This window comes from Molothrus ater, chromosome 1 (genome assembly GCF_012460135.2).
Source record: "Molothrus ater isolate BHLD 08-10-18 breed brown headed cowbird chromosome 1, BPBGC_Mater_1.1, whole genome shotgun sequence".
In the NCBI taxonomy this organism is placed as follows: Eukaryota; Metazoa; Chordata; class Aves; order Passeriformes; family Icteridae; genus Molothrus; species Molothrus ater.
The window spans coordinates 145,591,109-145,610,572 of NC_050478.2; the positions used below are offsets into that span (position 1 = coordinate 145,591,109).

At 44.8% G+C, this 19,464-nt stretch overlaps 1 protein-coding gene across 1 annotated transcript in view; it reads right to left on the reverse strand.

The window, feature by feature from the left end:
• The window catches only part of ST3GAL1 (ST3 beta-galactoside alpha-2,3-sialyltransferase 1), a 78,151-nt gene that overhangs the window by 15,547 nt on the left and 43,140 nt on the right, over nt 1-19,464 (reverse strand). The window contains exon 2 of the mRNA XM_036407002.2: nt 9,299-10,098. Within this exon, the coding sequence (XP_036262895.1) occupies nt 9,299-9,610 (312 nt within the window). The 5' untranslated portion in view covers nt 9,611-10,098. The remainder of the gene's footprint in view (nt 1-9,298; nt 10,099-19,464) is intronic.

The window sequence follows — 19,464 nt, forward strand, 5'->3', positions numbered from 1 at the left end:
ACCTCCAGGATGAAGAAAACCACCCGGATTTGGTCATTGTGGCTGTTGCCATGGAGGGGAACTGCTCTGTAGCAGCTCTGTGGTGCATGTTGGAAACAATGGCTGCATTGGGAAAGCAGAGGCAAGGTGCAGGGCAGGTGATGGTCAGACACTCCCCTTCTGGGGCTCAGCTCTCTGAGATTTACTGAAGAGGCTGGCAGTGCTGGCATGCTCACACACTGCATTGCTCACCCTCGTGGTGCCACGCGCTTCCAAGCTCACAAAAGGAGAACGGCTCCAGCACAAGGCCAAAAAGGCTCTGTCTTGCTCTGCCAGCCCAGGGCATGGAAAGCCAGGGAGGGAGAGAAGAGAAACACCTTTTCCCACGACTCCAGGAATGGCCTGGGCAAACCTGGCTTTAGTTTCCAATGTGTTTCCCTTGACTGCACCAGGAACTGTTAATTTGTCCTGCTCTCTCCCTCTCTCACACAAACAGGTGCAGCACAGTAATTTTTGTTTATATTCTGTGCTTTTTGCAGGACCTTATTTGCACTGAAGCAAACAACAGGTCTCTGGAGCTCAGAGCTAGAAGATGACATTGAGAACTTGGAACAAAGAAGACAAAGAAATGCATACACAGACTTAACCTTCCCACTAATCCTTCCTAATCTACATACATTTATATGGACTGCACAAGGTGATTAGGATGCAAAGTAATTAGGATGACCAGACAAGCATTGTAATTATGACTGTGTATGTCACCATTCAGTGCAAGGCTCATAAAAAAGGTCATTTTCTAAATTTGTGTGTGATCCAACAAACACATGGCCAAGTATCTAAACTCCTGTGTGTTCTTTATGAATAGAATCTAACCTTGCCTTACTTTGAATATGAGAAAAACAATGTTAGAAAACTTGTAGCCTTCAAAATAATTTGCGACTTCACAGATGTCACAGAGGCTAGTACAGGTGTATAATGTAGTAAAATACAATCTTTTTTGAAAAAGGTACTTATTTTGAGTCATTTGAACACACATTTACAAATACCATATATAAGCTCTTTCTCTGTAAAGATGAGCTGACTCTTAAGTGTCTTTAAAAAATGAGAAGGAAACCCACCAAAACCTTATTCTTGAACTGATTTTGCCTGAGAAAATTCAAGAATGGGAAGGCAATTTTCAGAAAATTCCAAGTACGTAAGTGCCCTTTTTAAGTTACATTTTCTTTTTGTCCAGATTGACAGCATCAGAAAAGGGAAAGACCTGGAGTAGTGATGCATTTTTGCTGCGCTAAGATAGTAAGAAACATCCTGGATAGGCACCTCCATTTACACAGCTCAGGCATCCACCATTCTTTTATGTTTCTGTCCAGAGTAACTCTACTGCAACCAAGCTGAAACAACACCAACCTGAAGCAGGACACCATTGTCCTACAATCCCTCTGTTGTACCCAACTTCCATGGGGAAGACCATTACTAATGCTAGAAATTCCCTGAGTGACCTCAAATACAGTGATGACCTTACTGCAGTGTGTGCTGAATATCCATACAATGAGACATCTGTCCTTAACTCATTTCAAGTGCTCTGTTGTGATTTCCTAATGATTATCTGTTTGAAATACATGTTTCAGGCCTAATCTTCGATCAACACTGGTTACTCTTTGACATTTCAGCAAAACAAAGAAGAGGAAGCAAAAAAGCTGATTAACTCCAAGGCATATTCAGCTTATAAATGTTTAGACTTAACATACAGCCAGTTCCTTATTGCACAATGTTTGCTTAGCTTATTGAAAAAAGATCACATTCATAGCATTACAATTACAAACCGATTATAGTTTATTTTCCCACACCAAATTTTTGTCCTATTTTTTTAAAGTATTGTTGTCTTTTCTTATTTTTTTTCTCCTCCTTGTCAAGCTCCACCAGTCTGGCCTTTCCCAAAAGGAAATCAACAAAATCACAGAGTGAAAGTCTGTCCATGCTGTGCAGGGCAGAGCCACAGCAGTGCCACGTGGCTCTGCTAGGACAGCATTCTCCCTCCAGGTGCTGTGGATGTGTGACAGGGACATGAGTATGGATATAGCTGGTACAGGTGGCCTTAGCTACACTGAAATACTTGACCCCTGTGTCCTGAGTGAAGTGGCTGCTTTTCTCAGAAGTCTGTGCAAGTAATATGTGTGTCTAAAGAAGAAATTTAACTTTTTGTCCAAGACCATAAAGCATCTTTAATCCATGTTGTGTTCCGTATAAAATATCACTCAACAGTCCAGCTTCCCTCCATAAGATCTTTGTGTGTCACTTGAGAGTCAACTCTCCACCTTAGATTGTTATAAACTGTATTTGGGAGTTCAAATTGAGAATTTTCCTTAATCATTTCCCAACCTTAGAAACTCCCCATTTCACACACAGAAGTGAACTAGCTGGTTTTGCATCTTCTCATTTTAAAAAAGCAAGCAATGGAAAAAAAAAAAAGTGAGAAAAAAACCCTCAAAGTTCATGCACTCCCTTTATTCACCCATCAATGGCTCTCCAAGGAAGATCCTGTTGTTTCCTCCTCATCACTGTGCACTCTCCCACTGAGGATAACAAGGGATTTGCTGCTTTTTTAAACTTCTCAGGAGGTTTCACTGGGCTCTCAATACCAGCACACTGACAGCACTACTGAGCAGCAACACCCAAAATTTGGCTAAGGGGTTGCAAAGGGAGAGTGTGAATTCAGCCAAGGCTGCTCAGAGCTTGGAGTGGTGAGAACACAGCTACAGCCATGGATCACAGAATGGTTTGGGTTGGAAGAGGCCTTAAAGATAAACCCATTCCAATACCCCTACCATGGGCAGGGACAGGTCCCAACAGACCAGGCTGCTCCAAGCCCCATCCAACCTGGCCTTGAAAACCACCAGGGATGGGGCATCCACTTCTTTGGGCAACCTGTGCCAGTGCCTCACCACCCTCAAAGGAAAGAATTTCTTCCTAATAACTAATCTTAAACCTGTCCTCTTCCAAGTTAAAACCATTCCTTTTTATGCTATCAGTACACGCCCTTGTGAAAAGTCCCTATCCAGCTCTCCTTTCAATATCTTTATCTTTTCAATATCTCCTTTCAATATCTCCACTCAATATCTTTAGATATTGAAAGCTGGCAATAAAGTTTCCCCAGAATCTTCTCTTTGTCAGATTCAACAACCCCAATTCTCTCAGTCTGTCTTTACAAGAAAGGTGTTCCAGGTATCTTCCTGGCCTCCTCTGGACTTGCTCCATCCATGTCCTTCTTATCTTGGGCCCTCAAAGGAGTCAGGAGAACCTCCAAGGAAAGCTCTCCTGGTGTGCACCCAGCACCTACAGCTAAGTCTGGCAGTGTATTAACCACAACTTCAGAACCCCAAATTATTAGCAGGTGGAATAGATGAGCCTGCAATCATGGGTGTGATGTAGATGCAGACAGACCATGGTTCAAGGCAGAACATCGTGGTGGACAGACAGGCACAGCTGTGGCAGCAGCCAGCACTGGTGAGGCAGCCCTGCCAAAACACAGCCAGGCAGCCTGGAGCAAGTTGGGGTAGCAATACTGGGCTTTGTGGCTTTTCTAATTTTTTAAACTGTTTTTCAAAGATAAAGAGCAAATGAGAATGAGAATCTCTTTTACCCAGCTACTAATTGCCTCACTGCTGCAGTTTGGAGGCATTAACACTCATGCAACACTTTCCAGCTACAAGATTAATCCTAGCAAGAGTCTGGTGGGGCAAATCCAGGTAATCTCTGTTCTAAAGACTCAAGGAGAGCCTAAAAGGAAATCATCAATTTTAAAGATGCCTCTTTGGTCTGGAAAATATGGCTTTATTCTTGTTATATTTAATGTCCTTCAATTACTATGCATGAGTTGAAGGGGAAGAATAGAGGAACTGTCAAGAGTTTGGGCTTTGTTTATTGATCTGTGTAATCAAAAAAATTTACATTCTCAAATATAAATATATACATGCATATATTTTGCAACTATCACACAATAATATGCTGAGTTGTACAATTTCTGACTTCCATGGTTGGTATGGGTCACCTCCACACTACTCTGACCCTTGTGCTGAGAGAGACCTGTGAGCCTGGACCACATCCATCTGTCCTCACCAAAGGAGGAGCAGCTCCAGCCCAGCTGGACTTATGTGGGGGCTGCCACTGAGGGTGAGAGGTGGCCCAGGGTCAGGTTCTTCCCATATGTCCAAATCTGGTCTAAATGTCAGACTTAAAATCAAGCAGCTCAGCTGCAGGTGGGGCTGGTGGGACTGGGACCAGAGCCTGGAGCCTGGCCTGGATTTGGGATTTGGTACCCCCTTCTGCAGTGATCTGGTAGCTGCACGCTACCTTCAAAGTGCTGAGCTCTCTGTATTGCTTTCCAAGTGTCACAGACAGCATCCCAGTTTCAAAGGAAACTTCTGGTGATCAAAGTATTTGGACAGATTTTCCTCAGAGAGCATTCAAAATGCATGACTCAGGTGCCAAGCAGCTCTGCTCCTGCCTTAAAAATCAGTGCAGCTGCCCCAGCTTCCCCAGCACGTGTTGGGTGGGGATGCCCCTTTGTTCACCAGCTGAAAGCAAATTTTTAAGCCATATGTTACATTTTTCCCACAAATATAATGAGTTTAAACTAATATTTTCTTTTTGATACGCTAATAACATGGCCCCAAGATCTGAGCTTTCTTCCAAAGAAAATGCAAAACCCTGAAACATTTTAAGACTTGAGATAAAAGTTCTTATAACACGATAGTTTATGAACAATGTGCTACAGAGAAGATTGCCAGGAAACTCTGAGCCTAAATTTACTTATCACAACTTCAATCCATCAACCTCAACATTTGGGCTTAGAACAGCAGGTTCTGATCTCCTGTTTTTTATACTTTCTGACCACCAAGAACAATGTATCCAGCCCTTAGAACAAAAAAAGAAAACTATAAATAAATGCTGTGCTTTGTCACAGCATGTAATTCTTGCCATGTTTCCTTATATATGGGTTAGGAGATTTAATAAGAACATTTAGAGAAATTTAGTGAGAACATCCACAGCATTTGTGTCATGGTAAAACAATGGAAAGCCTGCAGGTGAACCAGCTCAGTGAGGTGAGAAAGAAAACATAAACAGAAAGGAATGTATCACATAACACCAGGTCCCACCTTGCAAAAACACTCTCACAGTCCCTGAGCATAAGATGAGAGAAGGCAGAGGAGAAAGAGAGAGAGAGGAGGTGGGAGACAGGAAGTGTGAGAGGGAGAAAAGGGAGGGAGGGAGGAAGGAATTTCTAACAAAATGTTCACAGCCTGAAGTGTTACTAATGCCCAGATCCTCCCTGAGAGAAGGGGATTCCAATCCAACTTTAAGTCACAAAAAGTACAGAGCAGCTGCAGGAGTGTATGTGGGAGAATCTGGGCCCTTGTTTGCTACCTGATAATGCAGGGACAGTTTATCAGCTGTGTATATTTAAGCAAATGAGAAGCAGGGAGCAACCCTGACATCATCCCCCTTGTTTCCATGAACAAAGGAAGGCAGGTACATTTTCAGGGGCTTTCTCTGGAGCAGCCCTGCCCCAAGCAGCAGGATAAGCCACTGCAGGGATGGTGGCACTGACCTTCTCCCCCCTGCTCCCTCCCACCTGCACAGGGGGCAGCACCAAACCCAGTACACACAAACACTTGTATTCAGAGCAAGCTGGAATATTTCCTTCTAAAGGTCACATCCTACCAGGCTGAAAGTGCTCAAACTATATATTCTCCAAATAAACCATGAAGCAGCCTGGCAGCCATGGGAAGAGCTGTAAGGGAAACCACCCCGTTCTTTGGTCCCAAATGTCCCTTTGTCTCCAATACTGGTCATTAACTCTGAAATCCTCCTCACTGTCCTAGTCCTGGAGGGATCCTAATGCTGCAGGACTATTGGGATGAGCAGCACTTATTCACATCTACAGCACAGGGTTAAGGGGGAGGGAGGCAGAGTTTGGGGGACAGGCAAGAGCTGTGCCTGCTTTTAGGGCAGCACATCACACGGGTCTCCCCATGGGAGGGAAGTCACAGCCATGCAATAAAGAGCTCCAGTGCATCTCAGAGCCTCAGCTCAACAAAATTACAGCTCAACAAAACCACCCCACTGTCTGAAATCAGCTCCTGAGAGTGAACACACAGTCACCCGCCCCAAAAAGAAGTTGGAGCAATCTCAGGTTTCCTCATACCTCCTTTTTATGTACAAATATAGCAAAAAGTCACAAATTACTGAGCTGGTAGAGCACACAAGAGTGAAACATGGCCATGAGTAATGTTTTCTTAAAGACTGGCCAAAATCTCAGAATTGCTTTGAAGATGAGCCTGAAAATGAACAGCAAAAAGGGAGTTGCCCTCAGGATGCACCTGGGAATTGTTTCCTGAAGAAATGACACTCTCTTGGAAAAGCTTAGCCAAAGCAACATGTACATAAGGAATCAGCTGCAATGAGGAGGTGAGGCCACATCCTGCCTGGGGTTTACCCAAAACCATCTTTCAGAGGAGTCAGGGCACTTTCTTCATCTATGACACATTAGGGCAAAGACTTTCAGTGAGTAAAAACTTCCAATACACAATGCAGTTATGGGGGACATCAGAATATTTCACACATCCACATTGAAGATTGAAAAAGTCTAGGAATCTTAGAAGATTTATTTTTACCATATGAAAAAAAAGTTGCTTTGATTTTGTATTCTGAAGTGGTGTATTCCCTTTGAACATGATCTGAATAATAAAGGAATGAAAACACTAAAAGATGGTTAGACAGCCCTGAAAATTAATGAACAGCTTTTGTTCGGGATGGGGAGGGGAGACTTTCGGCTGTTCTGAAAATCTACTTTTTTCATTCTGCTGAAAAAGAAACAAAACTCCTCTGAAAGAATCTGTTTCAGGCTGAGCTGAACTTTTAACACACTGGTGAGGCCACAGCTGGAGTGCTGTGTCCAGTTCTGGGCCACTTCAAGAAGGACATTGAGGTGCTGGAGCAAGTCCATGAAAGGCAACAAAGCTGGGGAAGGGTCTGGAGAACAAGTCCTATGAGGTGACTGAGGCTGAGGGAGCTGGGGTTGTTGAGCCTGGAGAAAAGGAGGCTCAGGAGTGACCTTATCACTCTCTACAACCACCTAAAAGGAGGCTGTGGCCAAGGTGGGAGTCAGCCTCTTCTCCCAGGGAACTGGCGACGGGATGAGAGGACACAGTCCACAACTATGTTTGGAAGGTTTAAGTTGGACATTAGAAGGAATTTCCTCACAGAAGGGGTAATTAGACATTGGATGGGCTGCCCAGGGAGGTGGTGGAATTACCATCCCTGGAGGTGTTTAAGGAAAGACTGGATGTGGCACTTGGTACCCTGGTCTGGTAGACAAGGTGGTATTCAGTCACAGGTTGGACTTGAGGATCTCAGATGTCTTTTCCAACCTAATTGATTCTGTGAATTGAGGAAGCACTGCTTCTTTATTTTTCCTGTTTTACATTACATAGTCAGACTTCTGTACTGAGTCCCAAGCTTTTTCTCTTTTTAATTTCTTTTTCTAAGAGAGAATGCATCCAAACCTCATGCTTATATCAGTGAGTTCTGAGTGCAGAATGCAGAGTGGCTTTGCTCATGGTGTCCATGAGTAACCTCGTCCTCTCATTACTGAGCTCAATCTGGGCTACGTCCACTCCTTTGAAAACTGCCAGAGGTCAGATCAGCCCAGCCCCCTGGTGAAACCTCAAGCCAGGACAAGGATCTGAGCTTGCCATCTTCCCTGCCCAATGCCCCAGCAAAGCCCAGACAGTAAAGATGAGGAACAGAAAGCAAAGTGTCTGGAAGCTGCAAGAAAAACCACAATCAATGGGAAATCAAAGTCATGGCCAAGGGACAAGTGGAAAGATCCAGTACCTGAGCACTTGAGACTCGTTGCAAAAAGGAGGGCCACATCATAAAGCAATGATATAATTTACACAACAACTAAACAATTACACAGCAAATCAAAGTCATGGCCAAGGGACAGGTGGAAAGACACAGAACCTGGAGCACTTGAGACTCATCGCAAAAAGGAGGGCTGCATCATAAAGCAATGATATAATTTATACAACAATTAAACAATTACACAACAAATCAAAGTCATGGCCAAGGGACAGGTGGAAAGATCCAGCACCTGAGCACTTGAGACTCATTGCAAAAAGAAGGGCCTAATCATAAAGCAATGATATAATTTATACAACAATTAAAGGTGGCAGAGCTCAGTGGCATTTATTTTTCAGCACTAGATGCAACAGCCAGTGGAGTGAGAAGTGATAAATCTGATAAAGCCTCATTCCCACAGCACCTGACATCCCCTCCAAACCCAAATGCCCCCACTGCAATAGTGGGTGCCTGTTGGAGAGGCCCCCTCAGGATGCCAGAGAAGGCCTGAAAGCCCAGAATTCCACAACAAGGGTTGTGCTTGCTGCACAACACCAAGTTGCAGGCTGCTGTGGGCTCAAAGAAAGGCACAGGGGACTATTTTTCCAGAAGGGAGGGAAAACAAGTGCAGTGAAACTGTGATTTCACTGGTGTTGTTGCAGCAGAACCTGCACTTTAGCACCTCAGCAGCACAGCCAGAAGTAAATCAAACAACTGATGTCTTGTTTCAAGAGAACATAAAAGGGGCTTTTGTTAAGCAAAACAACAGCATCTTTTTCCCTTCTGTGCTTTATGAACTAGGCATCCACTCACTTTCATGGTGCTTGGATCAGGCTTCAAGGGGTAGCTGGACCACCCTGCTCAAGGATACACCTGGGGCTGCTCCTTCCCAGTGACCCACAGGCACCCATGAGCTTTCTGGATCTGTTTAACGCCATCAGCCACAACAGAGAATGTTCTCATAGGCATGGTATAAATAACTTCACATTTAATCCTGCTAATTATTTACATATCTTATGGTAGGGAGAGCCCCTGGGGGAATCACCCACTTCACAATTAGTTTAATTATCCACCTTGATGAATGGCAAAAAGCCCATGTGAAGCAGAAACAGAGGGGTTACAAAGCCTGGTCTTTGGAAGAGAAGGGAGAAAATGACAGTGTTGACATTTGCAAATTCTGGATCTACCACCTAATTCTGTCAGGGACTTCTCTAGTCTGGGGCAAGTGAATGTGCAGTCCAAGCCCCTCTGAGCTGAACACCAGCACAAACACCCACTCCTTCCAATTCCACCTTGTCAGCTGAGACAGCAAATGCCTTGGGCAGAAAACATCTCTTTCAATGTACCTGGCACCCCTGGAAGCCTGACACCACCACTGCCACCCAAAGCCTGGGCTGTACCCACACCCCCCACTTACCAGCCACCACCTGTAGCTGTCTTCTGGGATCAAGGCATTGTGTGAGGTCAGGAAAGGTTGCATAGTTGAGTTGAATCTCTGGTCGAACCAGAGGGAATGCCCCAGCTCTGAAATGCACGTGTGGCAGCTGCAGGGTCTCCTGGGGTACTTGAAGAGCTTCTGGACGTGCTCTGAGAACTGCACCACGAGCTGTCGGGGGTACCAGGTGGTGGAGGTCACCTGGTGAGTGTAGTTCAGCAGGAAGGATGTCACTGTGATCAGCAGGAAGGCCAAGGTGAACACTTTCACATTCCTCTTCCTCACCACGACCATCTTTGCCCCTGGGGTTCCACCCCAGCGCTGGCTGAGAGCAGCACAGGGTCCAACTTAAGGCAAAAAGGAAAAGCTGCAGCAGGTCCCTGCCAGTCACCAGCCCAGCCCAAGGCTGAACTGATTGACTCCACTACTTCCAGCCATAAAGGAGAAGCTTCATCTTCCCCAGATGGGCTTAAAAAAGGACAAGCTGGGTATTTCCTTTCACCCTCTCACAATGCTTCCAAGCTCCTTCCACCTCTCTGTGTCCTAAACCTCTCCTGGTGAGGGTTTACTGAAGGCAGACCCTTGTCTTTCTGCATACAGAAATTAAAACTCAGGTTTTGTGTGTGAGAGCAAGCCATACACTAAAACAAGCAAATTGTAGAAAGGATTGTATTCTTTTTCTTGGAATTTAATTCTTGAAGAATTGGATCATCTGGAGTTGTACATTCCATCAGAGAGACATGCTTCAATGTCCATTTAAGCCATAGAGAGAAGTTTGCAACCTAGGGACACAGAGGCAAAAAAGAAAGAAAAATGGTCAGATTTTTTTTTTTTTGTTCATTCCTCCTAACCTAATTTCTCTGCTTTTCCCTCCCCATCTCAGAACTTCTGATCAGGTCAGAGTCCTTGAAACAGCAGCCCTAGTTTCAAGCTCTGCTCTGGTATTTGCACACTGAGGAGTGTGAGGGTGAAATTTTGGAAAGGGCAGAGCATCGACCTGTGGACAGAGTCTCTTTGTACTGAATCAGCCTCCTGGCTCTGCTCTGGCCTTATCTGTATTACAGTTTGTAGCTATTTGAATGACAATGAGTGCCCTCCCTCCTTCAGGCTGACCTTGATAGCCACAAGATATGCAGCAAAGTATTCAAAACTCAGAGCAGCTGAGCAGCAGGCAAAGGAGGAGGAGCAGGATGGGGAGGAAGAAGAATCAGTTCTTTTCTCTTCTTCCCCAGCCAGTTTAATTTCTTAGGGATTGGGATTGGATTTGAGATTAGAGAAAGCCAAGAAAAAACAGCTCATATGTCCTGGGACAAACAGGGGAAATCAAAGTATAAATGGCCTTTGTTTCACATGGAATATTGTTCTTTTTTCTGTCAAAGAAAGGTAGGTGATAGCAGCTTGACCCCAGCCTAGGCAGAGAGGCACCAAGCTGCTTTGGAGGTACAGAGGGACCCAGAGATGCTCTCCCTTCCCCTCCTGGCAGCAGTGATTTAAACAAGTTTTTAAAAGTCATAACATGAATCCCTTCTTCCCACAGTGTTTTGTGGGAATGCCATTGTGGGACAGGCATTGTTTTGTGGGAAGAAAAACACGTTGTTTATAAAACTTCAGATGTTTACAAAAAGTCCCCAAAGTGCAATTGCTTAAATAACACTCTTTGTTTTCTTTCTTTTTTTTTTTTTGCTTTTTTTTTCGTTTGTTTGTTTTGTTTGTTTTGTTTAAAAAAAAGGTAGGAAAAAAAATCAGAGAAGCAACCATGTCAGGATATGTGCAACTTATGAACAAATGAAAGCCCAGGGAGAGAAGTCTCATTCACTGCCCAGCTGCAGGCTTCAGCCCAGCAAAGAGCCAGCAAAACTGCAACTGTCACCACAAAACCTCACTATTTTAACCCATTTCTGTGCATGGCATTGAGGCAGGACCCCCCTCACTGCCTCACCCAAATGTGCTGTTTATCCAGGCAGGAGGGAAGTGCAGCTGCAGCATCCCCAGCTTTCCTGTAGCTCCTCTCCTGGGCATCTGCCAGCAGCTGCCCCAGGCCAAACCCCTTCACCACCTTGGGAACGGCTTGGATTTTAGAGGTGCTGTGTAAATATTTACAGAGTCCCACACAGCCAGTTCTGAAAGCAGGAACCTCAGACCTCCTTTTTAAGCCTTTGCCCCAGGCTTCTCCTCCCCAGCACATGATGGGCAGCATGTGCCCTTCAATTAGCTGCTGTTTGCCAAATGCCTCGAGATTTATTTTAAGTCTGGCCCCTCCACGTGCATTTATAGGAGCTCAAGGGCTGACAAGTGGGTCAGGCAGGATAACAAAGGGCTGTATTAACCCCATCTGCTTGGGCTCTTGCACCAGTACATCAGGGAGCCGTCCTGCATTCACTTTAATGTTGCAGAGGAAAGTTTGTACACTAACCAGAAATCTTCTGAAGTACTCCTGGGTAAAATTCAGGAATCTCAACCTTAGAGACATGATGGGGATACTGCCACTATGCCTTGGAGAGTGAGAAAGGGAGCTCAGAGAGCAGCCCCAATGCACAACCCCATCCATGCCAGCTCCTTTCTGTGCTGCAGAACAGCCCCAAACACATTTGCTTTCCAGCCTGGATGTGGTTGTGAGTCTAAACAAAAACACAGCCTCTAACAACCCGAAAAACATGCCCAATCCCAGAAGCAAATTGATTTTCCATTTATGGAGTGGATAATTCAAGGGCTGTAATGCTGGCAGGTCAGCCCCCCACTGCTGTCAGCGCTGGGCCAGGGCAGCATCTGCAAACACAGCTCCTGCTCTGCTCTGGTGTTTGGAGAGGAGAAGGGAGAGGGATTATCCAGCCTGTCTTGGAAAAGCCTGTAAAATGGAGTAGAGTGGATGAAACAGTTCTGGCCTCCAAAACAAGCACCCATTTTGCACATTGATTGATTGATTGATTGATTGTAACTCAGCTAAGGTAAATTTATACTTATAACTCCAGGAGGAAGAAACCCAAACCAGTGTTTACACAGTGGGCTACAATGTCTTCAAATTCCTAATCATCCTGTGTTTTTTTAGCATATGATGGGAAGGTAAGAAACCAGAGTTCCCAAGGCCCTTTTTCCTTGTGGATATGAACACTGGATACTCTATTTTAATTCTTACTACTTACAGTTTCCTCTGCATGTTCATGCTTCCTATAGATACTTATGATAGAAATATATATAAAAATATATACACACACACATATATATATATGCTGACAGAAAGGCTCCAGGGACTATATATTCAATTTAGGGCCTGAAGAAAATGATAACTGAAATTAATGTAAAACTTTTTTTTGAGTTCATTGTCACTTGGAGCTTTTTTTTTTTTCCTTTTCTAAAAATACTTGGAAGATCCAACCCAGATATCATAACTTTTATTCTTCACAACATCTTGTATCACATCTCAGGCTATCCCTGTGTCTGTCTCCCTCCCTCTGCTCACACAAGATGCATAAATATTTGCAAAATTGTTTCCACAGGATTCACCAAGGTAGTGGGAAGTGCAATGTCAGGGACTGGTGTGGGAAACCATGCAGGGATGCCAACCCCAGCTGCTGGGAATGTTTCACTTCTGGATACTACTTGTGATAGTTAAATTAAGCCATCACAAGTAGCATGATACCAGCCACAGTCCTTATCACCATCCCTGGCATGACCTCAGCATTAGCACATCTGTGAACAGGCTATTTTGGCCTCAGATCCAGAAACAATTTCTGGGGACTTAAGGTAGGGAGATTTAGTGCCCAGCCCTCTCCCAGCTACAGTTCCCTGAGAGATAAACAGAGCTCAGCACTGCCTGCCTGCAGCTGTGCCTGTGCTCAGAGACCCCAGCTCAGCCCAGGCACGCAGCAGGTTAAGCTACCTTAAGTGATTGGGTGCTTAAGGTCTTATTTCTGGGCTGGATTTTGCCTGCTACCTTCCCACTCCCTCCTCTTTTAACCGTGTCACTGTCCCCATGTGAGGCACCTCTGTGCACCCCAGGGCAGTTTATTTATGCTGATAATACCCAGTGATGTGCAGGGCAGGGAAAATGCAAAGGGTCATGTCCCAGGAAGAGCAGAGAGGCAGGTTCAGAAGAGACAAGCTCCTCCAAACTCTGTCCTGAGTGTAAAGTGGGTCCAGGGTGATTAAATGGTTATGAGAGTTGAGCTTAATCTTCTGTCTACATTTAACGTTGTAAAAGATACCAGAATCAATCATCAATCGTGATTGTCATCATTATCTTCTCAACTTTTAGAAAGAAGACCAGAAGACCCTTTTTTTAAATTTTTTTGTTGTTGTTGTTGTTTTTTCCCTCCTCCAAGACAGAGGAGGAAAATTTACATTGTAAACTCACAATTTGCATTGTAAACTCACAATTTGAAGAATGTCCCTGGTCCCCTGCCAATCCAGTAATCAACAAAGATAAAACCCCATCGGTTCAATGGACTAATACAAAGCAATTCTTAACCCCTTAAGGAAATATTTTTTTTTTACAAATCCACCTACAAATGCAATGTATTCTCACTGCACTTGCCAGGTTCTTTGACAAAAGCTCATCTGCACACCCACAAAGGAGCACAGAAAGAAAAGGGGAACCTAAATAATGCCCCGCTGAGCTGCTCCCAGGCCCATCCCAGGAGCATCAACTGCACCAGCCCAAGGAGCCTGGGGCACAAGGGCAGGTGGGAACCTGACACAAGAACTCCAAGAAGGGACACCCTGCCTGCATCCCTCCCAGGGCTGGCCCTGCACAGCCTCAGCCTCAGGCATGAAACTCACCCAGGTGAGTCAACTCTGCCTTTGGGACTGATTTATGCTGCTGCCTTGGGCATGGAACAGCTCATGGGGTGCAGGGGAAGGGCATTTGGGCATTACACAACATCTGTGTGGTCAGCCACACAATATTAATGTTAATGGTTAATAATAACCATTATGTAATGGTTATTTTTTTTAATTTCTTTTAACGGGTGGGCCTTGGACAAAATGCATGAAGAAAATAACAAAGAAAAAAACTGAGAAAATCACCATACTACTACCACTCATCCCCCCACAGTGTAAATGTCCCAGTACCTTGGTGTTTGGCCCTTTTTTGATGCCCACTTTCCCAGCAAAGAAGTGCTTTGTACCAGCACCACGTTGAGGAGATCTTTGTCAGCCTGGGTTAGATGCTGGTGGTTCAGGATCCAGCTTTTCTGGTCTGTAACTCACATTAAGACCCTGGTGTGAAATGCACTCTCTAGTCTGAAGCTGCCAGAACTTTCCAGACACTGTGTCAGGCAGAAGAGCACAAAGGCAGCAGGGAACAGCAGCATCCCAGCACAGAGACACTGCCAGTGCTCCATGCAGGGCTTGAACTGCTCAGAGGTCCCAAAATCCTTTAGACTCAAACCTCACATATCCCCCTGCCCTGTCAGGGAAAGGACAGTGTGACCTGCTGCAGCTCTCTCATGACTGATGGTGGCCATCACACAACCTCTGGACATCCCACAGTATTTTACAGCTGGAAACTCTACACTTGAAGGAGTAAGTTCAAGACTTGCTGCAATTTTGGCTTCAAGAGGATGTGCTGTGCTAGAAAGGCCTCAGCAGCAGAACTGCAAGTGCCCATTTTCAGAAACACAGCTCAGATTCCTGCCCTGTAAAGCCTACAGAGATTAAATAGTTTCTCAGCTAAGCCACTGACAGCTTTGATGTTATAAATTTGCCAACACCAACAGTATGTCCCTAAGCATCCTTCCTGCCATTTGAGGACTTTTTTTCTGTCCACACTTCTTGTGAGCAACTACTTGAGCAACCCTTGGTCTCAAAGCCCTGGCCTGGGAGGTTAAATCTTGCCTTACTGAACCCACAAGGGCCCAGAGCAGCCATGAAAAATCTCATTCTAGGACAACAAAAAGCACGTCCCTGGAAAAACGCTCATAAATTCACACCCCAGGTCTGTGCTAGGCCTGGAGGGAAACAATGGAGGGAACTGTTTCACTCCAAACCACAGCCTTGTCTGCCCTGCCCAGGCTCATCACTGCCTGCTTCCCCTGGCCAGAGCTGGCTGACATTTAGAAAGGAACATTTCCTTGGTCTGACACCTCACCAGAGACCTCTGAGCTCTTGCTCTGTGAGACAGAATGTGAATTACAGGACAGCCTGGCAGGCAGTCAGAGCTGAGCACAGGGAGTGAGCCTGAATCTTAACCAGATGATGTTGGGACCCTTCAGACCTTTGCTCCATGTCCTCAGCTCCAGCAGGTCAGTCCCACCAAGCTCTGAAGGCCCCAGGGAGACATGAGGGGGTGCTGCCTGTGCCCCAGCACAGCCCCTGCCACTTCAGCCTGTTCCATGCTCTGGCAGGCAAAGCTGAGCCCTGCCCTTATAGGGCACCAAAAGCCACCATGTGACACAATTTTGGAAAAGCACAAGGTGCAACATCCCTTTCCTTTCTTCCATCCATCCATCCATCCATCCATCCATCCATCCATCCATCCATCCATCCATCCATCCATCCATCCATCCATCCATCCATTCCTTAATTACATAATGGATTCCATATAATTCCTCATCCCTGGAAGTGTTCAAGGCCAGTCTGACTGGGGTCCTGAGTAGCCTGGCCTAGTGGAAGGTGTCCCTGCCCACAGCAGAGGGGGGTTGAAAACAGATGATATCTAAAGTCCCCCCCAACACAAACCATTCTATGATTAATTAAAATCAGACTGTGCTTTGTCTCTCAGAACTCACTGTCTCTTTTCTCCTGTCCATCATTACATCCCCACAGAGATGGCATGTGAGTTGCTGTCCAGTGTGCTCACAGACAGAAAGGCAGACCCAAGTCTCACCTGCCATTTAATCAGGGAGAAAATGATCTGTAACTCTTCTGCCCCATCACTGGCCAGGCTGAGAGGCATAAATCTGTTTGATTGCCACTGTCAAATGGCATGGCAGCATTGAAATCAGGCAAGGTAGTTGGTATATTGCTCTCAGATTTATTAAAATGTCCACTCCAAGCAACTTTTGCCTGGAAAACAAAAGCATTCAGGAGCATTTAAGCCATGAGAAAAAGTAGTTTCAGAAAAATTTGAATGCAGCAGCTCCTCTGTGCCTCTTGAATGTGAAGCCAGCTATTGGGCAGTGTTTCATCCATCACAGTGAATAGAAGAAAAACTGGAGATGGTTTATGGAGCGTAACCTGAACAGCATTTTAGGTGCCAGTGATCTGAAAAAAAATCATTACCCCCTTGTGCCTTATCAGTGAGCAGTTTGGCAGCAGGGTGGGGCTGGCCAGGTCCAAAGGAAACGTGCCTATTGGTACTCTGACACAGCCCATCCTCCCTACATGCAAAACAGGTCTGTGAGGTCAGGGTAAGCAGGCACCTCTTTGTGCTAGATATGTATGGAATCAAAAGATGCTTGGGTGGGGAATTTTCATTCTGCTGCCTCAAAATAAGTATCCTGGCAGACTTTATCAGGCTTGTTGCTGAGCGGTCTGGAAATGAAAACTCCCTTGCAGTGTTTGAAGAAAGAACTGGAGGATCTGGCTTGGAAAGGTCACGAGTCTGCTCTTATCCTTGGGTATGGAGAGCTGGCATCCCTGCCACCTCCCACCATAGTGAAGACATTTCTTCCTCCACCACATCCTCCTCCCTTGCATTCCAAGAGTTCACTCCTGCAAAGGCTGGAGAAATCACACTGTTAATACCCAGGATTAATTGTGCTGTCCTCCATGGGCTACAGTGTGTCCTCGTGACTTCAGGCCAAGTAGGAAATTTTGTTTTGAATGGCACTGCAAATGCCATGAAAGATTATCTGGCTCCAAAATCTCCTTCATGAGGTTCAACAAGGGCAACCCCAGGTACCAATACAGGATGAAAAGACTGAGAGCAGATCTGAGGAGAAGGACCTCTCCTATGAAGAACAGGCTGAGATATCTGGGCTTGCTCAGCCTGGAAAAGAGAAGCCTCTGGAGAAACCTCAGAGCAGTTTCTCAGTTCTTAAAGAGGGCTTAAGAAAGGTACGGAGAGACTCTTTAGTAGAGCCTGTAATGACAAGATAAGGTAAAATTATTTTAAACTAAAAGATGGAAGATTTATACCAGATACAAGGTAGAACTTTTTACAGTGAGAGTGGTGGAACACTGGAACAGGTTTCCCAGAAGGGTGCTAAATGCCCATCCCTGAAAGTGCTGGAGACCAGGCTGGATGGGACTCTGAACAAAATGATCTAGTTGAAGATGTCCCTGCCTTGGCAGAGGAGCCCTGTTGAACTAGATGATCTTTAAGGGTCCTTTCCAACCCAAACTCCAATTCTATGATTCTGTGACTCTGTGACTCTAAGAATAAAAAATGCTGATGATCCATTCTATGATTCCAATAAATTCCTCCTATTTGATAAACATCATGTCCCCTACCACCATCTCTTCACACAGCACCTGACTTCCAGCCTTGAGAGAGGAGGTGAAAGGAGGGATTGTGGTGAAGGGAAAGGGTGGGAAAGCCCAGCTCCCTCCACTGGTGGCACCAGCTCTGCAAGGATGGCATTCACCTGGCTATCACTTATCACTCAGAAACACATGAATGTCTGGGAGCATGGAGATAAATCCTGATCAATTTGTTTCCACTGGGAACCATAATGTGAGTAAGTCAGTGTTGATATAATGGCCTTTTGTTACTGCAGCCAGGCTTGGTATCATGCCAGGTTCACTGAAGAAAAGCACACTGGTAATGCACCACAGCTTGCCAGTGGGAGCTTACTCTTAAGTTTTCCAGGTCATTACCGTGCCAAGGGAACACTCAGCCTCATCCTCATAGCAGGAAACAACCATGAGATAAACTGGGAGAGGCCAGGGAAAGGCCTGAATTTGTTGATGAATTCAAACCTAACATGCAGCTTCACTGCTGACCTGTTTATGGTCCATTCCTCTGGCTCAATCCTCTGTTCAAGCATTTTCAGGACAAAATAGGAGCACTGGAATGACAGAACTGTCCAGCCAAGTTGTGAGCAGTGGCATTTATGGCCAAGAGGTTGGAGTCTGCCAGGTCAACCAGGGATGAGTTGAAAAACAGCAGTGGAAAAATAAGCTGCTGGTCAGAATGTCTTCCACAGCCCCTGTCTTGCTAGAAAGTGATTTTGGAGGAGCCCTACCTCTCTGGCTCTTTGCACACACTCCATTAATCAGAAAATGGCACCTCTGCTTCCCTGGGGTTACTTCATTTTCTTCTATATATTCCAAATCCCCTTTTCCACAGACACATTGATGTTTTAAATAGCAAATATATTGTTACAAGTTCTTAAAAAAGAATCTCTTCCTTCCTTATCCTGCAGTTTGCAATGCTGGACAGACACATAGGTTTAACCTGCTGGATGAGAACTTCTGTGGCCAATATTCACCATAGGTTGGGATGGGATTTTTTTGGGCTGCATGCCAAGAGTCCGAAGGTGGGACAATGAGAAGAATAACTCTGTGGTGAAAATCCTAAATTAAAATTCACTCACCTCACTAAAATTTATTCACTCTCTGTCTGTGAATTGCTCTACTTCAAAGAGTTCTTTAAAAACATCCAAGCAGACAACTGGACACATAAAAATTGCTGTTTGATTCCTGTTGACAAACTTTGATAGCAAAGTCCATGGTGGACAGACTGCCCAGGTGCTTCCACATCCTTCCCATGCCATTCAGTGATTTGTAGGCTGTGATCAAAGCTCTGCTACTCTTTGCTTGGAAAAGAAGAGTTATCAAAGGGATTTCCAGGACACCTATGTGTGTTTGCACCTAGAAGAATTTTTCAGTGGTTCGTGATATGACAAGTCTAGAACTGGAGCTGGTAAGGAGTTTCTCAAGCACAATTTATTTTTATTTCTGTCTTGTTTCAAATGAGTTTTTCAAAATTAAATCTATTTTTCATGTTTGCTGTATTAAGAAATTTCTAAAAAGAAGGATCTTTGACATTTTAAATTAAGAAATCTACTTTTCATTTTGCAAAAGTTTTTTTTTTCTGGAAAATGTGTAATTTTTAGTAATTAAGGGAAAGCAAAACATTTTGAAATTCAAAATAAAACAAAAACACCACCACCACCATCACTGTCCAAATACAAAGCACTCCTTTTACTCCTTGTCTGAGAAAGGAAAATAAAATCACCTCTCCTTTTTACTTTTAGTTTAATGTT